At 35.3% G+C, this 21,907-nt stretch overlaps 1 protein-coding gene across 1 annotated transcript in view; it reads left to right on the top strand.

The window, feature by feature from the left end:
• Positions 1-21,907, top strand: part of LOC148956515 (hatching enzyme 1.2-like) — a 123,277-nt gene that overhangs the window by 29,490 nt on the left and 71,880 nt on the right. Inside the window, exon 4 of the mRNA XM_089108455.1 lies at positions 11,844-11,922. Coding sequence (XP_088964581.1) covers positions 11,844-11,922 — 79 coding nt within the window. The remainder of the gene's footprint in view (positions 1-11,843; positions 11,923-21,907) is intronic.

The raw sequence follows: 21,907 nt of genomic DNA, 5'->3' as shown, positions 1-21,907 counted from the left end.
ATCTTCAGATTCAATGGCGGGAGAAGTCAATAACCGTTGCTCAAGACTGTGTTGACAAGTACCCACATTTTTTGAATTATTAAGTAAATCTTTTCTGAGCTACAGCGATTTATCTTGTTACTCAGGAGCGAATCTCCAGCATTTTAATTGGGGGGGGGGAGAGCGGTCCATATCTGGATAGTCAAAGGGCATTGGATGTATAATATTTTTTCTCCACATTATTGGGGGGGGGGCAACCCCCCCCCCTTTCCACCCCCAAACGACGCCCCTGTTGTTACTCATAGGCCTTGGTACATACCAAATCACTTATACATAAGTAAATATTAAGGAGTACGACTCCCATAAAAAAATGAGCAATACTTTACTCATTTGTATTGCGAAATGGAGCGTAAAATCAAGTTACCTGATTTGTTCAGGACAGCGGTATTGAAAAAAGCATAGCTTTCGTTTCTGAAAAAAACAAAAAAAAAACAAACACAAAGGCATGTGAGATGTGGTTACATAATTTTTTTTCACCATGTCCAGCTCCATTTTCGCCATAAAAAAGGGACTACGCGGAGGACTTTTAAAATATTAGATATAAATTTTACTCACTACAGCCGCACCGGAACTGTTTGTCATGCTTAAGAAAGCAGAACAGAAAAGAGTTCGTTTGTCTGTTTCCAACTCCAACAGGTATAAAATTAAAATTCAGTAAGTAAAGTTGTTTATCATGTTCAATATTTTTGATCTTTATTTTCTGCGTGTATGATTTTTCTCAACGTTTTACACTTGTTAACCTTTACAATAAAAAATATATGTTAAGGACGTCAAGCATTATGTATATCCAAATCCCTCAAATAAAGAAATTATATTTTTTCTCTTTTGCAAATGTCTTTTTGGGAATTACTGTAGCGCAATTTTCCACATAGAACCTCTCTGGATCTTTTGTGAAGCAGTTTAAATTTCAAACTAGATTAAAAGTCGTAACATTCACCCATAAAAAACACATCCTCTTTTGACAAAACTCTTATCTTTTCAAACAGTTCGTGGTAACGAACTGTAAGTAAGGAGCGACCCGACTCAATGGTGACCGAAACTCTAGAAAACGGGTTTTTGATACCAATAGATACATCAAAAGAATCAGATTTTAATGTTGAATTCAAATATATAACTTTCATCAAGTTTAGTCCTACCCATCAAAAGTTACGTGCCTGAGAAAATTTGGCTGATTTTCAATAAAAGGGGGAAAGACCCCCTAAAAGCTATACAATCTTAATGAAAAACACACCATCACAGTCAGCGTATCAGAGAATTCTATTGTAGAGGTTTCAAGCTCCTATCTACAAAAATGTGGAATTTTGCATTTTTTGCCAGAAAAAAGATCACGGATGCATGTTCATTTTTTTTCCCCAGGGGTGATCGTATCAACCCAGTGGTCCTAGAATAACGTGCGAGGACTCATTAGAACGGAAATTGAAAGGTCTAGTGCTCTTTTTAAGTGAAAAAAAGAATGGAGGGCAACTAGACCCCTCCCACGCTTAATTTTTTCCCATAGTCACCTGATCAAAATTTTGAGATAGCCATTTTGTTCAGCATGGTTGAAAATATGATAAGTATGTCCTTTAGGATGACTTAATTCCCCGAAAGTAGTATCTCTCGTCTGGATTCTACAAGGCCCCCGTACCAAACAGGTTTTTCTGGTAGGTATAGTATGCTACCGGTCCTATAGGTAAACAGATTTCTAGTTCATGATATACAAGTTTTTTTTTTAGGTTAAATCCGTGGTCATTCATTTGTAAGTTTTTTAGTAGGTTTTTTTTTTTTAAACTTGGGTAATAGGTTTTTAAACCTATTACTAAGAAAACTACATGTATTCCATTTTTGGAACTAGGAGCGAGATTGTGTGATGCTATAAGACTGGTTTCGTTTCATGGGTTCATTAATAGAAGGACTAATGTTTTTGAAAAGGGTAATTACTTCTTTAGTTTACGAGATTTGCGAGTTTTTTGCGAAAAGGTATTTGCATAAAGGTATTGCGATGGTTAAGAATGCCTCACGGGTAATTAAAGAATGGGATGCTTGCATCAACAATACAAAGAATATGCTCAGATACTTAATAGATTTGACGCTTACAAGACACATTGGTAGAAGATATTCAATAGCTTAATTGAAAAGTAACGATAGAATGACATTGTGACTTGACCTAGCTTTACATCGCCGATGTGGTCTGTATAATGCATTAGTAACGTTTGAAAAGTATTGTCAATTTAAAAAGAAATGGCTGAAAAGTGTTTTGAGGGGGATGGGTTGCATGGAGGGCTGACTTGCACGAGGGTTCAGTTAACGGGGATACTGTTGCACGGGGGTTTCGGTTATACAGAGGTTCCGGTACCCGGGGTAGTCAGTTGCACGGGGGTTGAGTTAAATGGGAATTGAGTTCCACGAGAGTAGTGCTTTGTCGTGGTTTAGCCGTGAGGTCCCTTACAACAACCCCAAAGGGCTCCGATCCCCCCACCCCAACCCCGAAGGAACCCCCCGGACAGCAAAGGTTCTCTGGATCCCCAAAGGACCCCCGGCACCCCGATTCCTCCTGAGTCCCCCATTATAATACTTTTTAAGGCTTTATTATATCTTTTCAGAACAAATTATTATTTTAGGCAATTATTTCGATGAAACAGTTAGAGACATTTTAAGAGATGATTTTAGAAAAGGACTTGAGAGTGAAACTCTGTGGTCGGTATAATACACAAGTTCCATTTGAACGGTGTTGTGAGGTCCCTTACCATAACCCCAACGGGCTCCGATCCCCCCCCCCCACCCCCAACCCCGAAGGAAGTCCCCGGACAGCAAAGGTTCTCTGGACCCCCAAAGGACCCCGGCACCCCCGATGCCTCCTGAGTCCCCCATTATAATACTTTTTAAGGCTTTATTATATCTTTTCAGAACAAATTATTATTTTAGGCAATTATTTCGGGGAAACAGTTAGAGACATTTTAAGAGGGTTGTGAGGTCCCTTACCACAACCCCAAAGGGCTCCGACCCCCCCACCCCAACCCCGCAGGAAGCCCCCCAGACGGCGAAGGTTATTTGGACCCCCAAAGTACCCCCGGTGCTCTGATGCCATCGGAGTCCCCCCTTAAAATACTTTTTTAGGATTTATTATATATCTTGAGAACAAATTATTATTTTAGGCAATTATTTCGGTGAAACAGTTAGAGACATTTTAAGAGATGATTTTAGAAAAGGACTTGTGGGTGAAACTCTGTGGTCGTTATAATACACAAGTTCCATTTGAACGGTGTTGTGAGGTCTTTTACCAGATCCCCAGCTCTGTTGTTCTAAGCCGTTTGATTTTTTCTTTACATGGTATTCGTTCAAAAAGCGAGGATTTCTGTTAAATAAATAATTCTTATATTTTTTCCCTTCAATTGAAAGCGAGGATTTCTGTTAGATAAATAATTCTTACGTTTTTTCTGTTCAATTGAAGGCGAGGATTTCTGTTAAATATATAATTGATATACCTTTTAAAATGGCTTTACGGGGTTTGAGGGGCTCTGTTGTTTTAAAGTGAGTGGAAAATTTTTTAATGCTTTTACAATCGGAGATGTTTGATTAACCTTTGCAAAAAAAAAGGGTAATGGGATTTGTGAATTGGAGGAGATGCCATGATTATGTACTGTATAATACATAAGTAATGTTTAGGAGCGTATTGTCAATTTAACGAGAAATGACTGAAAAGTGTTTTGAGGGAGATGGGTTGCATGGAGGGTTGAGTTGAATGAGAGTTCAGTTAAAGGGGGGTACAGTTACACGGGGGTTTCGGTTATACAGGGGGTCAGTTACACGGGGGGACAGTGGCACGGGGGATGAGTTAAATGGGGATTGAGTTCCACGAGAGTAGTGCTTTGTCGTGGTTTAGCTTGTCACAGTTTTAAAAGAGCTTTACGGGTTTTGAGAGACTCAGTTGCCTGATTACGTGTTGTTTTTCTTTAAGTGATAGTCATTAAAAAATAAATTTTTGTTTTACTTAATTCTATTTTCTAAATATTAAAATAGCTTTAATGGGATATAGCTACTCAGTTTCCTGTTTATGGGAGGTTTTTCTTTACATGAAGGTAGTTAAAAACGAAATTTTTGTGTTAAATAAGGAGTTTTTGTATCTTATAGAAGAACTTAATGGAGTGAGAGATACTGGGTTAACGGATTCCGGATGGTTTTTCTTTACTTGGTGGTCATTGAAAATGAATATTTTGTGATAAATCAGTATTTTTTGTATCTTTTAAATGAGCTTTAAGGGGTTTGAGAGACTCAGGTGCCTGATTCCCTGTGGTTTGTCTTTACTTGGTGGTCATTAAAAAAGAAATTTTATTGTTATATATTTAGTATTTTTATATTTTTAAAGATATTTAATTTTTTTTTGTGAAAAATTTGAAGAATTAAGTTTTGTTTTTCATTAAATTGTTTTAATTAAAAAAGAAAAATTTGTGTTAAATAAGTAGTTGTGTGGTGTTTCTTTAATTGGTGGTCATTAAAAATGAAATTTTTGTGTTAAATAAGTAGTTTTTGTATCTTTTAAAAGAGCTTTACGGGGTTTTAGAGACTCAGTTGCCTGATTCCTTGTGCTTTTTCTTTAATTCGTGGTCCTTAAAAAAGAAATTTTTGTGTTAAATAAGTAGTTTTTGTATATTTTAATTGAGCTTTACGGGGATTGTGGGACTCAGTTGCCTGATTTCGAGTAGTTTTTATTTACTTGATGGTCATTAAAAAAGAAAATTTATTTTTAAATAATTATTTTTTTTTTAATTTAAAATATCTTTATTGGGTTTGAGAGACTCAGTTGACTATGTACGAGTTGTTTTTATTTACTTTATGGTCATTAAAATATAAATATTTTTGTTAAATCATTAGTTTTTTTCTATTTTAAAATAGCTTTAATGTTATTGAGAGACACATTTTCGTAATTCCTTGTTGTTTTTCTTTACTTGGTTGTCATTAAAAACTAAATTTTTGTGTTAAATAAGTAGTTTTTGTATCTTTTAAAAGAGCTTTACGGGGATTGAGAGACTCAGTTGCCGGATTCCGTGTGGTGTGTCTTTACTTTGTGATCATTAAAAACGAAATTTTTGTGTTAAATAAGTAGTGTTTGTATCTTTTAAAAGAGCTATAAGGGGTTTGAGAGACTCAGTTGCCAGATTCCGTGTGGTTTTTCTTTACTTGGTGGTCATTAAAAACGAAATTTTTGTGTTAAATAAGTAGTTTTTGTATCTTTTAAAAGAGCTTTACGGGGTTTGAGAGACTCAGTTGCCTGATTGTGTGTGGTTTGTCTTTACTTGGTGTTCATTAAAAACGAAATTTTTGTTGTAAATATGTAGTTGGTGTATCTTTTAAAAGAACTTTACTGTGTTTGAGAGACTCAGTTGTTTGATTCCGTATGGTTTTTCTTTAGCTGGTGGTCATTAAAAATGAAATTTTTTTTTTAAATAAGTAGTTTTTGTATCTTTTAAAAGAGCTTTAAGGGGTTCGAGAGACTCTGTTGCCTGATTCCGTGTGGTTTTTCTTTACTTGGTGGTCTTTTTATAGAAACTGCATTAGTTTAAATGAAAAGTAGTAAATGCAATTTAATTTTGATTTTGTAATTCAGCCTTTTTTATAGAAACTGCAGTTTTACGAGTTCTTTTCATACCATAGTCATTTATCTCACATATGTTGAATGCAATTACAAACCGGTTTGTTTCAGATTGTACATATCAAAATTTCTGAGCGGGGATTGGAGATAATCTAGTTAACTTAACCTTATATAAGTTTAAACGAAATATTTTAATATTTTTTTTATAGAAACTGCATTAGTTTAAATGAAAAGTAGTAAATGCTGTTTAATTTTTATTAAAGTTCTTTTAAAATATACAAAAACTACTTATTTAAAACACATATTTTGTTTTTAATGACAACCAAGTAAACAAAAACCAGACTAAATCCAACAACTGAGTCTCTCAAACCCCTTAAAGCTCTTTTAAAATATAAAAAAATTACTTATTTAACACAAAAAATTCGTTTTTAATAACCACCAATTAAAAAAAAACCACACGGAATCAGGCAGCAGAGTCTGTCGAAACCAGTAAAGCTCTTTTAACAGATCCAAAAGAACATTATTTAAAATAAAAATTCCTTTTTTAATTACCACCGAGTAAAGAAAAACCACACGGAATCCGGCAACTGAGTCTCTCAAACCTCGTAAAACTGTTTTAAAAGATACAAGAACTACTTATTTACAACAAAAATTTTGTTTTTAATGAACACCAAGTAAAGACAAACCACAAGGAATCAGCCAACTGAGTCTCTCAATCCCCTTAAAGCTCTTTTTAAATATACAAAAAATTCTTATTTAACAAAAAAATTTAGTTTTTAACGACCACCAAGTAAAGAAAATCCACACGGAATCCAGCAACTGAGTCTCTCAATCCCCGTGAAGTTCTTTTAAAAAGATAAAAAAACTACTTATTTAACACAAAAATTTCGTTTTTAATGACCACCAAGTAAAGAAAAACCACACGGAATCCGGCAACTGAGTCTCTCAATCCCCGTAAATATCTTTTAAAAGATAAAAAAACTACTTATTTAACACAAAATTTTCGTTTTTAATTACCACCAAGTAAATAAAAACCACACGGAATCAGGCAACTGAGTCTCTCAAACCCCTTAAAGCTCTTTTAAAAGATACAAAAACTACTTATTTAACACAAAAATTTCATTTTTAATGACCACCAAGTAAAGAAAAACCACACGGAATCCGGCAACTGAGTCTCTCAATCCCCGTAAAGCTCTTTTAAAAGATAAAAAAACTACTTATTTAACAAAAAAATTTCTTTTTTAATGACCACCAAGTAAAGAAAAACCACACGGAATCAGGCAACTGAGTCTCTCAGTCCCCTTAAAGCTCTTTTAAAAGATAAAAAAACTACTTATTTAACACAAAAATTTCTTTTTTAATGACCACCAAGTAAAGAAAAACCACACGGAATCCGGCAACTGAGTCTCTCAATCCCCGTAAAGCTCTTTTAAAATATACAAAAACTACTTATTTAACACAAAAATTTCGTTTTTAATGATCACCAAGTAAAGAAAAACCACACGGAATCCGGCAACTGAGTCTCTCAATCCCCGTAAAACTATTTTAAAAGATACAAAAAATACTTATTTAACACAAAAATTTCGTTTTTAATGACCACCAAGTAAAGAAAAACCACACGGAATCAGGCAACTGAGTCTCTCAAACCCTGTAAAGCTCTTTTAAAATATACAAAAACTACTTATTTAACACAAAAATTTCGTTTTTAATGATCACCAGGGAAAGAAAAACCACACGGAATCCGGCAACTGAGTCTCTCAAACCCCGTAAAGCTCTTTTAAAAGATACAAAAACTACTTATTTAACACAAAAATTTCGTTTTTAATGACCACCAAGTAAAGAAAAACCACCCTTAATTATGAAACGTATTCTCAACTTCCCATTAAAGCTCTTTTAAAATATAAAAAAACTACTTATTTACAACAACTATTTCGTTTTTATTTACCACCAATTAAAGAAAAATCACACGGATACCTTAAGAAGATTCTAACAAAAACAGGAACGATAATTTATAATATAAAAAAAATTATTATTTAACACAAAACTTTCATTTTTAATGACCACCAATTAAAGAAAAACCACACGGAATCCGGCAACTGAGTCTCTCAATCCCCGTAAAGCTATTTTAAAAGATAAAAAAACTACTTATTTTACAAAAAATTTTATTTTTTATTGACCACCAAGTAAAGAAAAACCACACGGAATCAGGCAACTGAGTCTCTCAAACCCCTTAAAGCTCTTTTAAAAGATACAAAAACTACTTATTTAACACTAAAATTTCATTTTTAATGACCACCAATTAAAGAAAAACCACACAACTACTTATTTAACACAAAAATTTCGTTTTTAATGACCACCAAGTAAAGAAAAACCACACGGAATCAGGCAACTGAGTCTCTAAATCCCCGTAAAGCTCTTTTAAAAGATACAAAAACTACTTATTTAACACAAAAATTTTTTTTTTAATGACCACCAATTAAAGAAAAACCACAAGGAATCAGGCAACTGAGTCTCTCAAACCCCTTAAATCTATTTTAAAAGATACAAAAACTACTAGTTTAACACAAAAATTTCGTTTTTAATGACCACCAAGTAAAGAAAAACCACACGGAATCTGGCAACTGAGTCTCTCAATCCCCGTAAAGCTCTTTTAAAAGATACAAAAACTACTTATTTAACACAAAAATTTCGTTTTTAATGACCGTCAAGTAAAGAAAAACCACACGGAATCCGGCAACTGAGTCTCGCAAACCCCTTAAAGCTCTTTTAAAAGATACAAAAAGTACTTATTTAACACAAAAATTTCTTTTTTAATGACCACCAAGTAAAGAAAAACCACACGGAATCCGGCAACTGAGTCTCTCAATCCCCGTAAAGCTCTTTTTAAAACTGTGACAAGCTAAACCACGACATAGCACTACTCTAGTGGAACTCAATCCCCATTTAACTCAACCCACGTGCAACTGAACCCCCTTGTAACTGAACCCCTGTATAACAGAAACCCCCGTGTAACTGTAACCCCTTTAACTGAACTCTCATGCAACTCAACCCTCCATGCAACCCATCTCCCTCAAAACACTTTTCAGTCATTTCTCGTTAAATTGACAATACGCTCCTAAACATCACTTGTGTATTATACAGTACATAATCATGGCATCTCCTCCAATTCACAAATCCCATTACCCTTTTTTTTTGCAAAGGTTAATCAAACATCTCCGATTGTAAAAGCATTAAAAAATTTTCCACTCACTTTAAAACAACAGAGCCCCTCAAACCCCGTAAAGCCATTTTAAAAGGTATAACAATTATTTATTTAACAGAAATCCTCGCCTTCAATTGAACAGAAAAAACGTAAGAATTATTTATCTAACAGAAATCCTCGCTTTCAATTGAACGGAAAAAATATAAGAATTATTTATTTAACAGAAATCCTCGCTTTTTGAACGAATACCATGTAAAGAAAAAATCAAACGGCTTAGAACAACAGAGCTGGGGTTCTGGTAAGGGACCTCACATCACCGTTCAAATGTAACTTGTGTATTATAACGACCACAGAGTTTCACCCTCAAGTCCTTTTCTAAAATCATCTATTAAAATGTCTCTAACTGTTTCACCGAAATAATTGCCTAAAATAATAATTTGTTCTGAAAAGATATAATAAAGCCTTAAAAAGTATTATAATGGGGGACTCAGGAGGCATCGGGGCGCCAGGGGTCCTTTGGGGGTCCAGAGAACCTTTGCTTTCCGGGGGGCTTCCTTGGGGTTGGGGGTGGGGGGCGCGGAGACTTTTGGGGTTGTGGTAAGGGACCTCACAACCCTCTTAAAATGTCTCTAACTGTTTCACCGAAATAATTGCCTAAAATAATAATTTGTTCTGAAAAGATATAATAAAGCCTTAAAAAGTATTATAATGGGGGACTCAGGAGGCAGCGGGGGCGCGGGGGTCCTTTGGGGGTCCAGAGAACCTTTGCTGTCCGGGGGCTTCCTTCGGGGTTGGGGGTGGGGGGGGGGATCGGAGCCCTTTGGGGTTGTGTTAAGGGACCTCAAAACACCGTTCAAATGGAACTTGTGTATTATAACGACCACAGAGTTTCACCCTCAAGTCCTTTTCTAAAGTCATCTCTTAAAATGTCTCTAACAGTTTCACCGAAATAATTGCCTAAAATAATAATTTGTTCTGAAAAGATATAATAGACCCTTAAAAAGTTGTATAATTGGAGGCACAGGAGGCATCGGGGCGCCGGGGGTCCTATAAGGATCAAGAGAGCCTTTGCTGTCCGGGGGCTTCCTTTGGGGGTGGAGTTGAAGGCTCAGAAACCTGTGTGGGTGTAGTAAGGGACCTCACGGCTAAACCACGACAAAGCACTACTCTCGTGGAACTCAATTCCCATTTAACTCAACCCCGTGCAACTGAATCCCCCTTGTAACTGAACCCCTGTATAACCAAAACCCCCGTGCAACTGTATCCCCTGTAAATGAACCCTCGTGCAACTCAATCCGCCATGCAACCCATCCCCCTCAAAACACTTTTCAGCCATTTCTTTTTAAATTGACAATACTTTTCAAACGTTAATTATGTATTATACAGACCACATCGGCGAGGTAAAGCTAGGTCAAGTCACAATGTCATTCTATCGTTACTTTTCAATTAAGCTATTGAATATCTTCTACCAATGTGTCTTGTAAGCGTCAAATCTATTAAGTATCTGAGCATATTCTTTTTATTGTTGATGCAAGCATCACATTCTTTAATTACCCGTGAGGCATTCTTAAACATCGCAATACCTTTACGCTAATATCTTTTCGCAAAAAATTCGCAAATCTCGTAAACTAAATAAGTAATTACCCTTTTAAAAAACCTTACTCCTTCTATTAATGAACCCATGAAACGAAACCAGTCTGATAGCATCAAAAAATCTTGCTCCTATTTCCAAAAATGTAATGCATGTAGCGTTCTTAGTAATAGGTTTAAAAACCTGTTAGCCAAGTTTTAAAAAAAAACCCTACTAATCAACTTACAGATGAATGACCACGGATTTAACCTAAAAAAAAAACTTGTATATCATGAACTAGAAATCTGTTTACCTATAGGACCGGTAGCATACTATACCTACCAGAAAAACCTGTTTGGTACGGGGGCCTTGTAGAATCCAGACGAGAGATACTACTCCCGAAGTCCCCGGGGGAAGGGCTGAAAGTTATGAACTTTACCCAATGTTAACATATAGTATTGGTTATTAGGAAGTATACAGACGTTTTCAGGGGGGATTTTTTCTGGTATTAGGGGGGTGGGTGGGTCGGGGGTTATTTGGGAAGATCTTTCCACGAAGGAAGTTTTCATGGGGGAAGGGACATTGCTATGAAGGGGGTGCCGGATTTCCCAGCATTATTTAAAAAAAAGATCAGAAAATAAATATAAAAAAAACAAGTTTTCCAACTGAAAATAAGGAGTAACATCAAAACTTAAAACGAACAGAAAATATTACGTGTATGATTGGGTTCACCCTCTAGTGAATACCTCGCTCTTTAAGCCAAAGATTTTTTAGTACTTTCATAAGAGCTATTTCTTCAAAATAACGGCCTTTGTGAATATGGGGTCATTTTTAAGAATTGGAACGAAATTTGAACTTTAGCTTAAAGAGTGAGGTATTGACTAGGGGGCGAGCCCCTAATATACGTATTAAAAATATATGAATATAGAAGATCGTTACGTAAGTTAATTCGTAAGTTAAGTATATTTATTACTAATAAAAATGTTCGTAAATAAAATTAAATAAGTTCCGAGAAAGCCATTTAACCAAATAAAAGTAAAATTAATGTGCAAATTTTGTTTTAATTATTCATGTACGGTGAGCCAAAATCAAAATCTGTATTAATTCAAAAACGTTCAAAAATTAAATAAAAAACAAGTTTTTTTAAACTGAAAATAAGAAGCGACATTAAAACTTAAAACAAAAAGAAATTATTCCGTATATGAAAGGGGCAGTCCCCTCCTCAGCGCCTCGCTCTTTCCGCTAAGGATTGACTTTATCAAAACTATTATTTTTTTTAAACAAAAAAAAAATTTAGCGTAAAGAGCGAGGCGTTGAGGAGGGGACAGCCCCTTTTATATACGGAGTAATTTCTGTTCGTTTTAAGTTTTAACGTCTTTCCTTACTTTCAGTTAAAAAAACTTGTTTTTTTTATTTAATTCAAGTAGAGTCAAATTAAAACACATTTCCATTTTTTTTTGCAGCGAAAGCGAGCAGCCTCTCTACCCGAAAATGCAAAATGGACCAATGGGATCGTTCCTTATGTGATCGACAATTCGTACGGTAATTTTATTTTAGTTCTGAAATTAAATTTCAACGCTTGTTTAGGAAGTAGGCTACAGTTGTAAAAACAAATGCTTAATGGCTTTTGAATGTTGGTAGAAATCTAAACACTCAAACCGGATAGGTCGTGCAACTTTGATTCCTTTTACTTTGATGTTTCCTAGCCAATTCCCAAATTTTATCCTTGGCTCTTGTTAAGATTCCTAATATCAAGTAAGTTTTGTGCATGGGGGCTCATCATAACATTTGAGAATGTTGTTTGACAAGTCAGATTTTTACGTAAGAATTATTCAAGATATATTTCTCAAAAATTTAACCTAAATACTTGATTACATCAAACAGACGCTGACACATTTCTGCTAATCCTGTGCCAGTTTTATTTCACCTTTTATATCTTTTGCAAAAATTTTTTGGCACCCCTTATATTTTTTCCCTGCAAATTCAGGCTCCTGTTTAAGGCCTAAAATGTTTTCAATGCAAGCAATCTCTAATATTCCCTTCAGTTATCAAAATTATGGTGTGTGAAGAGGAAGTTGTAGGAGACCAAGAAAGTAGGAAAAGGACTAAAGTAAGTCAAAATAGTCGGAAGTTGTAAAAAAGGGAAGTTGTAAAAAACTACAAAAAGTCAGAAAGGACTAGAGGAAGTCAGAAACAAGCAAAAATTATTTAGAAGGACTATAGAAAGCTCAATTAAACTCAAGGAAGTCGAAAGGTAGTGGCGTCATTGAGGGCGAGCAAGAAGGCAGTTTTATGTGTCAAAGTTGCTTCTTATTTTGAGCAGATTTTTTTTAAATTAATCTATGCTCGTTTTGAACATAAGGAAAACAAGAAAAATAGCAGTCCAGTACACATCATAATATGTTCCACATTAATATTTTACTTAGACCTTGTTTATATTTTACTTACCACGCATGCAATTAAAAGCCTTGTTACGTGGGAGGATCTTTTCATGGGGGAAGGGACCTTGCTATGAAGGGGGTGCCGGATTTCCCAGCATTATTTTAAAAAAACGATCAAAAATTAAATAAAAAAACAAGTTTTTCAACTGAAAGTAAGGAGCAACATCAAAACTTAAAACGAACAGAAATTATTACGTATATGTTCTGGGTTCGCCTCCTAGTCAATTTTTAAAGAATTGGAACAAAGTTCGAACTTTAGCGTAAAGAGCAAGGTATTGACTATGGGGCGAACCCTCTACATCTACAAATAGTTCAGAAAGGGAACCATGGAAGAAAAAGAAGGTAGATATAAACTATAATTTCCTGAATGGAAAAGAAACCATTGAAAAAGAAATAAGACTTAGTGCTTTTTATAATGATAAATTTAAAAAACTTTTTCCACAAAATAAGTTTTTCAAAGAAAATTAAAGAAATCTATTAAACAAAAAATGAGCAAAAATAAAATCAAATAATCTACCACGCGTGAAACTACCACAAATCAGCATCGATAAATAATTGAAACCCAAAACGAACAATAATTAACCGAGTCAAACTCAAAACGAGCAGAAATTAACATAAGTTGGGTGCAAAACCCCTATGCCTTCCCAAGTCCAGAACAAAATTTGCACTTTACTGAAAAATATAAATGTTTTTATTTTTATAACTTTCATAAATCACATAATATTAACTTTTTGATTACTAAATATCCGTATATGTTTATTAAACTGGCAATGCAATTTCATTCGTATTTTTTTAATAAAGTACACATTATGTTCTGGCCTTGGGAAGGCATAGGGGTTTTGCACCCAACTTGCGTTAATTTTTGCTCGTTTTGAGTTTGACTCGGTTAATTATTGTAATTTCTGTTCGTTTTGGGTTTTATTTATTTATCGATGCTGATTTGTAGTAGTTTCACGCTTGGTAGATTATTTGATTTTATTTTTGTTCATTTTTTGTTTAATGGAGTTCTTTACTTCTCTTTGAGAAACATGTTTCGTGGAAAAAGTTTTTAAATTAATTTCTGTTCGTTTTATATTGACATAGTCTTTTCAGGGAAAAAGAAAATAATACTTTAAATCTTTTTGTTTTTTAAGACTTTATAGTTTGGCCTGCTATTTGTATGCTGGAGAAAAATTTTCAGCAATTTTAACAACATACACCCTTTTTAAAATCTGGACACAAATAATACTGTTTAATTTAGTTTCATACCTCCTCTAGTAGACCTGAAATGGAAAACTTGATACCACTCGCAAAGAGATCTGTTTACTTTCTTTGACAGCTTGGATACACTTACGCTATTTTGATTTGGTTAAATTTTAAGAGCAGAAATGGGAGGGTTGGCGTAGGAGGGTGGGCGCGGGAGGGTGGGAGTGGAAGGGGGTTTAGTTGCCCTCAATTCACTTTCGACTATTAAAAGGGCATCAGCCCTTTTTATTTTTAACCGAATGAGCCCTTTTCGAAGTTCCCACGACAACTCCTTCGATACGAAGGACCCTGGTCTAAACAACGACAACAAGAAAAAAAATAATACATTATACCCACTTCGATCTTTCAGAGGCAACGCTGTAGCGTTGCCTATAGTAAAGGCCATACGGTTCCAATGTTTTATTATTTATTTATATATTATATTTTTTTTTCCCAGAGGCACTTCATACGGAAGGAGTCGTCGTAGAGACTTCAAAGGAGGCTCATTCAATTGGAAATCGAGAGTTCCAGTGCACTTTTTAATAGTCGAAAATGATTAGAGGGCAACTAGCCCCCCCGGCCCCACGCCCATCATTCCCCCAAACACATCCAATCAAAATATTGAGATATCCATTTTGTTCAGCGTAGTTGATTTCCAGATAGAAAATATATTTTTGAGAAGGGCACTCCCCCACAACCCTTAGGGCAAAGGTTTTAAGTTATGCCCTGGGTGCATATAAGGTTTTAATAGAAGGCTTTGTCGAAGAAACTTCAAAAAGGCTCATTCGATTGGAAATTCAAAGGGATAGTGCCCTTTTTAATAATTGAAAGTGATTGGAGGGCAACTAGCCCCCTCCCACATCAATCATACCCCCAAACACATCCAATCAAAATTTTAACGTAGCTATTTTGTTCAGCGTATTTGATTTTCCGATATAAAATATGTTTTTGAGGAGGACTCTCCCCCACAACCCTCAAGGCAAGGGTTATAAGTTATACCCTGGGGGTATATAAGGTTTTTATAGAAGGCGGTGTTGTAGAAACTTCAAAAAAGGCTCATTCGATTGGAAATTCAAAGGGCTAGTGTTCTTTTTAACAGTCGAAAGTGACTGGAGGGCAACTAACCCCCCTCTCACGCCACCTTTTCCCCAAACACATCCAATCAAAATTTTGAGACAGCCATTTTATTAAACGTAGTTTTAAGTTCTGGAAATTAGGTCTTTGATGATGGAAACTCCCCCACAGCCCCCAGGGCAAGGATTGTAATTTAAGGATTCTCCGAATCCTTTCCATTATTTCTTATGGAAGGGATTCTCGTATAAACTTTAGAGAGCGCTCATTTGATTGGGAATTGAAAGTTCTTGTTCACTTTTTAAGAGTCAAACGAGATTGGAGGGCAACTAGCCCCCCGTCTTCTCCACGCCCTAAATGCATCGATAAAAATTTTGAGATAGACATTTTGTTAAAATAGTTCGAAGTTCTGATAACAAAAACTCCGGTCTCGACACATCCCACCAGGGCCCGGGGGTAGGTGTTGGAAGTTATGCCCTGGCAGCATATAAATAATCGAACAATCATCAAATAAACAATCAATGCAAACAAACATACAATAGATATTGATGTAAATTAATAAATAAATTTAGTGCTGATATTAATGTAAAATAATAAATAAATTTCTGCTGGATGGAATTTAACGCAGGGGAATTATCAGCAGGAAAATAAAATGTTCCTTGAGGAGGGAGGAATTTCCCAGGGGTGGGTTTTCCAAATGTGAATGATTCAGGGAGGGGACGACTAAACCCATTCGATAATATTTTACATTTTACATCTGAAAGTAACGGGAATAAAAAATCAACGGAAATGTCAGAAATAACACTTCAGGTTCCTTTAGACGATTTTGTTCCTGTCTTTTGAAAAAAGACATTTTCAAAAGACAGATTATTTTAATTTGTATTACTTTCTCTGTGGCTGCTCAATTATGCATGTGAGGGGGGAGACTTTCCCCCAGCACTGTCTACGCTAAGTTTCAGTTTTTATCTCAAGGCTTAAAAATGAACGCAATGCGATAAAAGTATAACTCAAAATAACATATATAGAAATAATATATGCACACAACACGGAGCAATTCATCAAAATTGCATATTATGAGTAGAGGCTCACCCAAATGATGGCCCAGGGGGCTCACCATTCCACAATCTATGAAATCAATCCTGTAATAACTGAAAATATAAAGTATTTTTGAGTATTTTAACCTCTTCCACAACTCAAACGGTCTAACATTCTACAGCCCAATGAGTCTGTCTTATCTCCTAAATTGGGAACGGAGGAGATAAGCGAAATTCCGCCCCGTATTGGATGAGTCTCCAACCTCACCCTCCCCCTCTCCTACTGTCAACGCTAAAGTTTTTCTTCTTTATGCCAAGTACACCGCTCCCACCCCAAACACTTTAATAAGGTAAAGTTTGTATGGGAAGAACACATAGTAAATATATTATAACTATCCAATTATAAGGTTAAAATACATACTCTGTGATAGATGCAAAATTGCTTTGGCACACAAAATCCTATTAAGGTCAATTCCAAACAGTCGTGATCCTTTTGTGTCAGCAAGTGAAATGGTCTAAACCCCCTTAATGGTGCTATTTTTTCAATCCATTTATTGTTGTCAATCGCTGTCCACAAGTTATGCAAGCTTTCTATTGTTCATATATAAGGTTGTTATCAAAGACGTAATCGTATAGACTTTGAAAAAAGCCTCATTCGATTTAATTTGAAAGTTCTAGATCCGTTTTTTAAAGTCAAGAATAATTGGACAGTAAGCAAGCCCCCCCCCATGCCATAAAAACTTGAAACTTTTTGCAATCAAAAACGAACAAAAATTAATTAAAAAAACTTTCCAAAAAATAAGTTTTTCAAAGAAAAGTATAGGCCATTTTAAACTTAAGCTCAGGAGATACAAGTACCTGTTAAAATTCAAGCTCAAAAGGACCAGAAATTACTATTAAAGAATAATTGAAACCCAAACGAACAGAAATTAAATAAACAATCATAGCAAAAAACATCAGCAAGTAATAATACAAATAAATAAATAGATCTTAAAGCGAGTAATGCTTGGATTGAATATGAAAATCAAGCTTAAAACGAAAAAAAATATTTTGCTATTAAAGTATAAATGAAACTTAAAACGAACAGAAATTAAATAAACAATCAATGCGAATAAACATACAATATATATTAATGTAAATGAATAAATAAATCTTAAAACGAGTGAAACTTAAATTGAATATGCAAATCAAGTTTGAATCAAATAAAAATAACTACAAACAAGAGTTTGGGTATCGCCTCACTGCAGAAGCCTAAAACCTACTGCGCGTCATTGGCGCTCTACTGAAAACGAATTATACTACAAATGTTTTCTTTTGTACTTAATATTGAAAATAAATATTAAAATTACAGTAAGATTTTGAACTGATGAGCTTTCAGCAATTAATATCATTATGCATCAAATATTCAGTTTAATTTATTAGTTCTTTCCAAGATTGGTCAAGAAAAATATAGTTTCACTACAAACAAAATTTGGATACTGCCCCATTCTTTAACAGTAAAACCTAAAGCCTTCTGTGTCACTGGCGCTTCACTGAAAACGAATTACTCGTATATTACAAATTTATTCTTTTCCAGTTCTTACAGCAATGAAAACGAAAATAAAAATTACAGTAAAAAAAAACATCTTGAACTGATGGATCTTTGAACAATTAATACCATTATATTTCTAATATTCAATTTGATTTTGTTTATACTTTCCAAGACTGTTCAAGACTCATATATACTTTTAAATAAGGCGCCAATGAAGCAGTAGAATTTAGGCTTCTGCAGTGAGGCGATACCCAAAGTCTTGTTTGTAGTTATTTTTATTCGATTCAAACTTGATTTGCACATTCAATTTAAGTTTCACTCGTCTTAAGATTTATTTATTCATTTACATTAATATATATTGTATGTTTGTTCGCATTGATTGTTTATTTAATTTCTGCTAATTTTAAGTTTCATTTATACTTCAATAACAAAATATTTTTTTTCGTTTTAAGCTTGATTTTCATATTCAATCTAAGCATTACTCGCATTAAGATCTATTTATTCATTTATATTATTACTTGTTGTATGTTTTTTGCTATGATTGTTTATTTAATTTCTGTTCGTATTGGGTTTTATTTGTTCTTTAATAGTAATTTTTGGTCGTTTTGAGTTTGAATTATAACAGGTATTTATATCTCCTGAGCTTAAGTTTAAAATGACAATTACTTTTCTTTGAAAAAACTTATTTTTCGGAAAGTTTCTTTTAATTAATACTATAAAAATGTCAAGCCTTCCAATCACTTTCGACTATTAAAAAGGGCACTAGGCCTTTCGATTTCCAATCGAATGAGCCCTTTTGGAAACGACAACGCTTTCTATAAACAACTTATATGCCCCCGGGGAAAAAATTACAACCCTTACCCTAAGGTTTGTTAGGGTGGTTGTCATCCTCCAAGACCGAATTTTCAGAACTTTCAACTACGTTAAACAACATGACTATCTCAAAATTTTGATTGGATGTGTTTGGGGAAGTAGTGGGCGTGAGAGGGGTGTTAGTCGCCTTCCAATCACTTTTGACTGTTAAAAAGGGCACAAGCCACTCTAATTTCTAATTGAATGAGCGCTTTTTGAAATGTCTACAACAAATTCTTCGATACGAAGTACCCTGCTCCAAAGAAAAAAATTAATAAATACTACATCGTGCCACCATCATTCTTATGAGCCCCCAGAGCAGATTAAAACCCTTGCCCTGAGGGTTGTGGGGGAGTGTCCTCCTCTTTACTTAGTCCGCGTTTCTTGTCTCGTTCTCGAGTGTCCCTGTTCTTTACTTAGGCAGCGCGATCGTGCTGCCTATGATTTATACAACAACTTTCTATATAAACCTTATATGCACCCAGGGCATAACTTACAACCCTTGCACTGAGGGCTCTGAGGGTGTTATCATCCTAAGAGACCTAATTTCCAGAACGTTCAACTACGTTGAACAAAATTGATATCTCAAAATTTTAACAAAATGGCCATCTCAAAATTTTTATTGGATGTGTTTTGGGGAATGATTGGCGTGGGGGGGTAATTGCCCTCCAATCACTTTCGAAAATTAAAAAGGGCACTAGCCCTTTGAATTTCCAATCGAATGAGTTTTTTTCAAGGTTTCTACGACAACGCCTTCTTTAAAAACCCTATATTTCCCCAGGAATAACTTAAAACCCTTTTCCTGAGGGCTGTGGGGGAGTTTCATCCTCAAAAACATATTTTCTATCTGGAAATCAACCACGCTAAGCAAAATGGCTATCTCAAAATTTTGATTGGATGTGTTTGGAAAAATGATGGGCGTGGAGGGGGGGGGGTCTAGTTGCCCTCCAATCGCTTTCGACTATTAAAAAGGGCACTAGCCCTTTGAATTTCAAACTGAATGAGCCTGTTTTGAAGTTTCTACGACAACACCTTTTATAAAAACCATATATGCCCCCAGGGCATAGGAAATCAACTACGCTGAACAAAATGGCTACCTCAAAAATTTTGATTGGATGTGTTTGGGAGAATGATGGGCGTGGGGGGGATAGTTACCCTCCAATCACTTTCGACAATTAAAAAGGGCATTAGCCACTCCAATTTTCAATCGAATGAGCCCCTTTTGAAGTTTCTACGACGACCCCTTCCATATGAAGTGCCCAGCTCTAAAGAAAAAAAAAATAATAGTACATTGTGCCAACATCGTTCTTATATGCCCCCAGGGCATAGCTTAAAACCCATGTCCCGAGGGTTGTGGGGGAGTGTCCTAAAAAAATATATTTTCTATCTGGAAATCAACTACGCTGAACAAAATGGCTATCTCAAAATTTTGATTGGATGTGTTTGGGGAACTGTGGGGCGGGGGGGGGGGACTAGTTGCCCTCCAATCAATTTCGACTATTAGAAAGTGCATTAGCCCTTTGACTTTCCCATCAAATGAGCCTTTTTTGAAGTTTCTATGACAACTCCTTCTATAAAAACCTTATATGCCCCCAGGGCATAAATTAAAACCCTTGACCTGAGGGTTGTAGGGGAGTGTCCTCCTAAAAAACAATTTTCTATCTTGAAATCAACTACGGTGAACAAAATGGCAATCTCAAAATTCTGATTGGATGTGTTTGGGGAAATGATGGGCGTGAGGGGGGGGGCTAGTTGCCCTCCAATGACTTTCGACTATTAAAAAGAGTACTAGCCCTTCTAGTTTCCAATCGAATGAGCCTGTTTTGAAGTTTCTACGACAACGCCTTCTATGAAGAACCTTATATGGCCCCAGGGCCGAACTTAAAACCCTTGCCCTGAGGGCTGTGGGGGAGTATCCTCCTCCAAAACATATTTTCTATTTGGAAATCAACTACGCTGAACAAAATCGCTATCTCAAAATTTTGATTGGATGTGTTTGGGGGACTGATTGGCTTGGGGGGGGGGGGGCTAGTTGCCCTCCAATAACTTTCGACTACTAAAAACGGCACTCGAACTTTCAATTTCCAATTGAATGAGCCCCTTTCGAAGTTTCTACGACGACCCCTTCCATATGAAGTGCCCTGTTCTAAAGGGAAAAAAAATATTACATAGTACATTGTGCCAACATCGTTCTCATGTGCCCCTTTTTCGGGTGCTCAAGGACACCCCCTTTTCCGTGTTACTAGCCAATATCATGTCTAGAACGTTCCCTGGTGGTTGTAGCTATTGATCGAGGATCCGTTTCTTTCTGGAAGTGGGACAGTTAACATGGATGCTTATACACTATTGAATATTAAAAGTGTTGATAAAACGGGGCCTAGAGCACCTAAGCTGGCAGTAGAAATTACAAGGGGTTTTCGACTAACCCTAGAGTAGGAAAAGATGTATAATGGGTATGTTATAACATTAAGCAAACTCAAGTCGGAAGAACAATTGTGCTTTGCGGCTAAGGTGAATATAGCGCATATACAGAGACTACAAGATGCATTAAATGCGCCGGCGAAATATATTGATGAGAACAATTTATAGAAAACAGTCTGTATTTGACGGTGAGAGTGATGATTTGAAAAACAGAAAATCATGCGTAATCTAGTAAAATTGGAAAAGTGGTTAGTTTTAAATGATGACTTTCTGGAATTATCTCTTCAAAGAAAACTTCTGGAGAAGGAAATGTGACCCTGACTTTGCACGTCAAGACGAATACAAGTTGAATCGTGAAAAGCTACCACTACTTATCGTTTCTGATGATTACCTATACGTAGAAGAAGAAATCTAAAGGACACAGTGTTTTTTACAGAATGTTATTATTAAACAAATTGACATATATTTTTAAATCATTTCACTTTTAGGGCACTGAAATTTATATTACAGAGGTAAGAAAGAGTATTTTAAAATAAAAAGTTGTTCAATCGAGTATTGTCACCATAAATCTTGAGGAAGTTCATGCAAGTATGTCCACAACTTCGAAAAATAATATATAGTTGGGCATGAAAACCACAGCTTTTCGTTGATAGATCTTGTGCTTGCTTTCGGTTTTGAATAATGGATTTTCCGCTTTGCTCGTGAACATTTTTAATGTGAGGTGTTTAGAATGTATACGGCATTCCAAGCAGATCAATAAATTCTATATTTCTTCTTGTTTGAAAGATGCATAACCAATGCCCTGTCTTTACACTCGACGGACTGCTATTAACAATAATAAGGGTATTGTCAACATGTTGAATATGCAACAGGAAATCTGAAGGCATGCAATAAGATTTATATTTGGACATTTAGGGGTCCACGTTAAATACATCAATTATTTGTTCCGTGTT

This window comes from Artemia sp. Qi Xiang Cuo, chromosome 1 (genome assembly GCF_049724085.1).
Source record: "Artemia sp. Qi Xiang Cuo chromosome 1, ASM4972408v1, whole genome shotgun sequence".
NCBI classification, from domain to species: Eukaryota; Metazoa; Arthropoda; class Branchiopoda; order Anostraca; family Artemiidae; genus Artemia; species Artemia sp. Qi Xiang Cuo.
The sequence above is the reverse complement of the archived record's forward strand: the minus strand, read 5'-3'. Positions and strand labels throughout refer to the sequence as shown.